The following is a 7,885-nucleotide window of genomic DNA, read 5'->3' as shown; positions in this document are numbered from 1 at the left end:
AAAAAAAAAAAAAAATCTTACGTGGCAAATGACATGGCACTAATGTGCCACTGATTTGGCAATGACGTGGCGCGTGTGTAGCGCACTCTCCGTCGTGAGAGTGGTATTCAGTTTTGAGAGGTGAAAATAATTCACTTTAAAGATGTTAAGGGGGGTAAATAAACGGAAGTTAAGTTTAAGTGCTAAAATGAGTTGTGGCGATAAGTTCGGGGGAGGGGGGGGGGAATGCATTTTCTCTATGTAAAATGAGATATGATACATATCAGAGTATGACAATGTATCAGAGTTGCAATGTATTTGAACGATAGTAATGAACCCCTGTACAAATATTCCGTAAGTTTTAGTAATATAGAAAAGAGTTGGGGTAAGGACTAATTAGCTTCTAAAATAATGAAGTTTATGTTGTTTACCCAATTTTTTATATATACAATAGTGGTGTTCGAGTTAGCTAAACCAAGGGCATGCGTAGCCTGTGAGAACAAGACCGAATCTCCTTCAGAAAATTATATTATATATATAAGGTTAAAATTGTTTTTTTTTTGTAGAAAGTGCTGAAAACACCCCCAAATTCGACATAAATTATTACTTTAGTCCTCAAACTTTACCTAGTATTAGAAACACCCTTAAACTTGATTAAATAAATTTAACACCCTAAAACTTGACTAAATAAATTTAAAAATACTCCTAAGATACCACATGGCATAACAAGTAGTCTCAAATGCTTGTGGGCGCGTGAATTGCTTTAAAATAATGCCAAGTGAGCATTAAATTATTTTAAAAATTTTATTTTTAACTTTTTTCTTTAATTTTCGTTACACCTTACTGCTATCACGCCCCTTCTTCTTCCTATTTAAGTTTTTCTCCGCTTACCATCTTATTTAATTATTAAATTTCTTAACCTCAATTATTTTGATGACTATACTTTATAGATGTAAATTTTTCGATAGCACTGAAAATTACATGATAGGATAACAATCTCGAAAGGAGATTCAAGTAGAACTGCCCGCACTAAATAACCACAAATCAAAATGAAGGGAGTTTATTACCAATACTTTTATCAAAGCTTTTTAGGCTAAAACCCTTTGATTTCTATGAAAAAGGAAATGAAAATTAAAGGGTTATGTTAAGAATTCTGGAATTACGAGGAGAGGAAGAACTCTAAAGATGTGAGAGTTACGATGATTTTAGCAGATTTATTTTTTAAATATCTTCACTATAAAAAATACGCGTTTTAGCCACGCGTAAAACCGTGGCTAAATAGTACACAAACCGCGGCTAAAAGTATTTTGCCACGGTTCCTTTGCCACAATGGAAGTGTGCCCATAAAGGGGCGTGGCAATGAAATTATACGCCTACGATAGATACAGGAGCAGAAGCTAATTTATGTAGATAAAATTGCTTACCACAGTTTTAGCATCCATGGTAACATTTGGATAGCCACGGTTTTGGACAAATTTAGCCACGGTTGCTTTGTGAGTAAATTTGACAGGAATAAATAAATAAATTTTTAATTTTTAATTAGCCACACGAGAAACCGTGGCTAATATGTTCAATTCACATTAACGATAGCCACGATTCAAACCGTGGCAAAAGTATACATTTTTTTTAAAAAAAAATCATTAATTTCCCAATATCACTACCGAACTGGTGAGCATTTACCAACACACTGAACATAATACATAAATCATTGCTATAATGATCAAAGTTTCATTACACAGTATGATTAATCCTTTCCATATTCACATAAGCATGAGTTGAAGTCGAAGTCGAAGGAAATTAGACCATTAATGGACTGACAAGTTAGATCCTGCATTAAAAGAGAAGGTTATCCATAACCTTTTGAAGACGATGGCACAAAGATTAGTTCTAAATGCAAGTTGCAGATGATGAATCCAACAAGAGGAAAACTTAAACCATCAATAGATGACACAAATCACTCCTCTACTTGGTTGAAATTGCTTATCAAAATCTGAACAGGATAAAGTAGAGGAACAACAGAATGGAGTGTGGAACTGCACCAAACCTAATTAATTTAACTACAAAGGACATTAACAAGAATACATCTCAATTAAAGTATAAATAAAATTACCTGGTCTTCCTTGAGGAAGAGAGTGATTTTAGTTCCTCTGCCTAATTGCTCTCCATTAACATCCCTTGTAACAGTAATGAACTACCAGCTTGTGATTCCCAGATATATTGCTCATCATCGTTGTGCTTGGTTGTTAAGATAACTGTCTCTGCTATGAGGTAAGCAGAATAGAAACCCACACCAAATTGACCAATCATGCTCACATCAGCCCCAGCTTGTAGAGCTTCCATAAACTCCTTTGTCCCAGACCTCGCAATTGTACCCAAATTGTTAACCAAATCTACACAACCACAAAGAAAACAGAGGTATCAGTACCAATCTTAAATTTGCAGAATAGAATCTAAAGTCTATAAACACAACGACCCTACTAAAATTCAACCATAGGATCACTTCATACACATCATAAACATCTATAGGCCTAAAAATTCTTCAAACATCAGAGACTGATCTAATCTTAATTCAGTTGATTAGGCAAGCAAAATAACATGGTTTAACTACTTAAACAAACACACACAGTATCAGTATAAAGTTTACAGTCAACAACAACAACATACCCAATGAATTCCCACCAAGTGAGATCTGGGAAGTATAAAATGTACGCAGTCCATACCACTACCTGCGAAGAAGTAAAGAGGTTGTTTCCGATAGACCTCCGACTCAAGACACAGAGACAGTAAATAAGGTCGTAATAAAATATAAAACATGAAACAAGATGAAATAACATAAATAAGGCACCCACAATGTAGTATGATACACTACCCAACTGCAAGCCCGCACCTTCCCCAACCCACCTAACTAGCGACTTCATCCCATGAGCAAAGTCCTACAACCACTATCAAGCTACCCCAAAGTGCACCTAACTACTGGCGACGACTCACCTCCACGCTCTAACCTTCTATCCTAATTCGTGTTCAGAGGAAACTAAGAGTTGATCCCTGGTGCAACCCCATCAAGACCTGAAAATGCCCGGAGTCCCCTCCCACCGTCCGTACCCGAGTTTTCGCCCCCTCATACATGTCCATAATTGAACGAATGTACGCCACTGGGACCCCTCTCGCCTCCAAGCATATCCAAAGAACCTCCCTAGGGACCTTGTCATACGCCTTTTCCAAGTCGATAAACACCATGTGCTAATCCCTCTTCCTCTCTCTATACTGTTCAACCAGCCTCCGCACTAGGTGTATTTCCTTAGTCGTCGAGCGACCAGGCATAAACCCAAATTGATTTCCGAAATAGACACTATCTTCCTCAACCTCCGCTCCACCACCCTTTCCCAAATCTTCATCGTGTGACTCAACAACTTAATACCACGGTAGTTGTTGCAACTCTGAATGTCGCCTTTGTTCTTATATAAAGGGATCATCGTGATCTATCTCCACGCCTCGGGCATCTTAGCGGTCTTGAAAATGTTGTTAAGCAAATGGGTTAGCCACCTCAACCCTGCTCCGCTAGCAAACTTCCAAAAATCCATCGGAATCTCATCGGGACCCGTCGCCCTGCCCCTTCGTATTTTGCGAATAGCCTCACAGATTTCCTCCACCTTAAAACGCCAACAGTAGCCGAAATCGCGAGATTTTTCGGTGTGCTCCAACTCCCCTAACACAATACCTTTATCCCCCTCATCATTCAAGAGCTTATGAAAATACGACTGCCATCTTTTCTTAATTAGAACATCCTCCACCAAAACTCTATCATCCTCCCCTTTAATGCACTTCACTTGGTCCAGGTCCCGACCCTTACGCTCCCTAATTTTGGCAAGCCTATACAACTTCTTTTCCCCGCCTCTCTTCGCTAAACTCGAATACAGTCTCTCAAAAGTTGTTGTCTTAGCAGTCGTAACTGCTAACTTAGCCTCTTTCTTGGCTAACTTGTACTCCTCCCTGCTCAAGAAATAACAAATGCAAAATAGAGTTTAACAAGTCTACACATGTCTCTATATAAGATTTCATTTTGAGGTTGCAGCTTGTTTATTCAATAAAAGTGCTGCTACTTTTAATATCCAAACTGTCTGTCGCAGAAGCTAGACCACATAAGAAGCCCAACTAGATCACCCACTTTGCTGTTGACAAACACTACATTTAGTGAGTCCAGCAATTCCTGGGCATGTCCCCTTAAAGTTTACAGTCACTATTTAGAAATTGAATCCAAATGAAGGGGAAAAAACTACAGTCAATAACCTCCGAAGCCAACAAAGATAACTACACAAGTACATTACATACTTATCCATATTTTTAGTCCAATTCATACCATTAGACATTGAGTCTAGTGGCCACATACTTATCCATGTACAAGCGGATCTACGGCTTAAAATTATGAGTTCATGTCTATTAATTATTGAATTTTAATAATTTTTTAAACATAAATTTATGCTAAGCAGCCTAAATTATGGATTCAATTGAACCATACCTACTAATGTGTTACATTCGTCCCATGAATAACAACGAAAAGCATAGGAAAAGCAAGTTGATAGATGTGTTGAAAGGAAGTGACTAAAACGATGTAAAAATAGTGAGAAGCAAATTAGTACATTACCTGCTTTGGTTATGCCAATACCACTGTCAATAATGGAAAGAGTCTTATTGGCCTTATCAGAAACAAGTTGAATGAAGAGTTTAGGCTGAGCATCGAGCTTGCTCTTATCCGTCAAGCTCTCGAACCAAATCTTATCCAACGCAATACTTATATGATAGATTGATTGGAAATACCTGTTCATATGAAACAATCTATCAATACAAAACCAGAATCATCTCTTCAAAATGTTCCGATAAAACAATGGATACCTATTAACCAAATTGGGCTGCACAACAAATCCGATATCAAATTCTATGGGTATAAACAGATTTCGAAGTATCAAAATAAAAAAGAAATGGTGGAAAGCTCGTCCATCCTTATTTCACAAAACAAAAACCCTAAAAAATAATTAAAAAATGGAACAAAATTGACTTGAAAACTCAAAATTTGCTACCCAAAGCAAGAGACAATGAAGCAGGTAAATTTTGGGTGAATAAGTCCAGTCGATTTGAAGTGAAGAAGGAAGAGACGCTGATATTTGAGCTTGAAATTTAGATTTAGAAAAGAGGAAACTAGTAAAAAACCCAAAGAAATGGGGGCAAATGAAAAAAATTTAAGGGAGTGAAATTTAATGCGCGCCTATTTTGGCCACGGTATTTTAGCGTTTATATGTTTTGTATGGGGAACAACGTATTTTTTTTTTGTTGATTTAGCCACAGTTTCTGCTATCGTGGCTAAATAACCGTGGCTAAGAGCCGCTTTTTTGGTAGTGCTTCTTTCATTTTTTATTTTTTTTTTGGCTTTAAATATTCACGTGAATGCAACATAAATAACACATTAGCGGATAAGTTCAATTGGACTGCGAGTAAACACACATTAGTTAGATATGACAAAATAGAGGCATTTTAAAATTTATTTAGTCAAATGTAGGGGGTGTTGTTAATATTAGGTATAGTTCGAGACTAAAGTAATAATTTGCATCAAGTTTGGGGGTATTTTTAACATTTCAATCTTTTTTTACGTATATATAGTAGATGTTTTCTTTTGATTTTCCCATCGGATACCTAATATTTTAATTTGAAACCTGATTAAATTCAAATTATACTTGCAGATTTCATTTGGGGGCAACACTCCCAACATGATTTTTTTCATTCAAAGGGCTTGAATCTCATATTTTTGGTTTAGGATGGAAGGACCCCAACCATCCCACCGCAACTCATGTTAGTTAATAGACATTGAATATGACTTCATGTGTTTATTCCATATTTTGAACCCCTTAGTAAAAATTCTAAGTTCGCCAGGAACTATGCCTCGCACCCCATCCCACCCCACGACGTTGATCCTACTCTATCCTCATAAATTACATATGAATATTTTTAAGATTATATTTCTTTTTACTGACTTACAAAACATCAAAAATAAATTTAGAAAAATGATCGTACTTGTTTTTCAAAATCATGTTTCATAAAAATATTTTTCTTTGTTCCAAACACACAATAAATCATGAAGCTTATAACAAATTAAATAGGGAGAATTAGGTTTCTTTCCCGAAGCAAAACCATTTTCAATTAATCACATTCTTGAGTAGATATATCATAATTAACAAAATCAGCATGATTTAATCAGTTTATTCTCTCTTCGAGGCAAGTTTCAAAAACTTCTGGTGGAGTATGTGCACCCAAAACTTATTCTCCAGGTAAAGTATATCTACAATATGTACAATATATATTAGAATAGTTTACGTTAGATCAAGCAGTGGTGATATTAATTAAGTGTAGTTCTACAGGCTTCAAGTGTAATATTCGAGAGAGAGAATTAAGTTTGTTATTTCTTGTATTTTATCTTCTCAAATTCATTTAAGTATTATTAGGACTATTGTATTTAAGTATTCACATTAGTGCTTGTTTGTATGGGGGTTTGCCCTGAGTTCATAATGTACAATATTATATAGTATGGTCTTGTACTGTACAGTATAATATAATGTTTGGATAGACTGTATTGTTTACTGTTATTTAATAATAGTTTTATTATTTGGTTTGATGGTATGGTACTTTATTATAACTGGTAAGTTTATTTAAATATTCTTAATTATTGTAAATGTTAAATTTATCAATAATTATTAGTAAAATATTTTTCTTCTTGATAACTTGTCATAAATTGTGTCATGTAAATATATAAAGTTGTTAAAATTCATGTAAATTCTAAAGAAATTAATAAAAGAGTAGATCAAACTAAATGTAATCGGATTTTTTTTTATAGTAACAAATTTCATTTCTTTTTGGTAGTTTGAGATGTGACATTAACGATAAGTACAAAATTTGAATGCATATTTTGTGTATGCTACGGGTGTGTTCAATATGAAGTCCCCAAAAATATTTTTAAGAAAATAAATTATTTCATACTTGGTGTATGTTATTTGCTAATGATGTGGTACTGATTGACGAGACTCGAGGAAGAGTTAATGATAAGTTCGAGATTTGGAGACAGACTCTTGAGTCTAAAGGACTTCGGTTGAGCAGGACTAAGATGAAGTACATGGACTGTAAGTTTAGTTATGAGTCACAAGAGGCTGACGTGGTTGTGAAGCTGGACTTTCAGGTCATTCGGAGGAGGAAGAGTTTCAAGTATCTAAGGTCTATGATTCAACACAATGGTGAGATTTACGAGGATGTCACACATCGTATTGGGGTAGGGTGGTTGAAATGGAGGCTCACTTTGGGAGTTTTATATGATAAAAAGGTGCCCCTAAAGCTTAAAGGCAAGTTTTACATCCAAGCTGAAGGTGACGGATATGAGGATGTTGCAATGAATGTGTGGTTATACCAGGAAAGATAGGGTGAGAAATGAGATTATTTGGGAGAAAGTGAAAGTGGCTTCGGTGGAGGATAAGATACAAGAAGTGCGGTTACGTTGGTTTAGGCATGTGATGAAGAGGGGATCTGATGCTCCAGTGCGGAGGTATGAGACACTAAATATGAATGGGTTTAGGCAGGGTAGAGGTAGGCCGAAGAAATGTTGGAGGGAGGTGAGTAGGCATGATATGGATCAGTTACAGCTTACGGAGGATCTGACCCTTGATAGAAAGGTGTGGAGGATGCGGATTAGGGTAGAGGTTAGGGGGTAAGAGTGCGACGATTACACTAGGGGAGCGTTCTTTATTTGTCTTTGAAGTTTCTTGTTCGTGTTGTTGAGTGATGTCTATAATATCAGATATATAATTTTTAGTATTATCTTGTGACTATAGTATTATCTTGTGGATAGCGGTGTTAGTTTATTTTGCATGCT

General features: G+C 35.9%; 1 protein-coding gene across 1 annotated transcript; it reads right to left on the bottom strand.

Moving 5' to 3' along the window:
* Positions 1-1,496: 1,496 nt before the first annotated feature.
* Positions 1,497-5,382, bottom strand: LOC107869048 (heat shock protein 83). The gene is given in 6 exon segments (XM_047411544.1): positions 1,497-1,807; positions 2,090-2,166; positions 2,169-2,369; positions 4,622-4,794; positions 5,055-5,239; positions 5,344-5,382. Coding segments are annotated over 6 exon segments (759 nt in total). The 3' UTR covers positions 1,497-1,723.
* Between the last annotated feature and the right edge of the window lie 2,503 nt (positions 5,383-7,885).

This window comes from Capsicum annuum, chromosome 4, assembly GCF_002878395.1.
Source record: "Capsicum annuum cultivar UCD-10X-F1 chromosome 4, UCD10Xv1.1, whole genome shotgun sequence".
Classification (NCBI taxonomy): Eukaryota; Viridiplantae; Streptophyta; class Magnoliopsida; order Solanales; family Solanaceae; genus Capsicum; species Capsicum annuum.
Note: the sequence above shows the minus strand (reverse complement) of the source record. Positions and strands in the feature narration are given on the sequence as shown.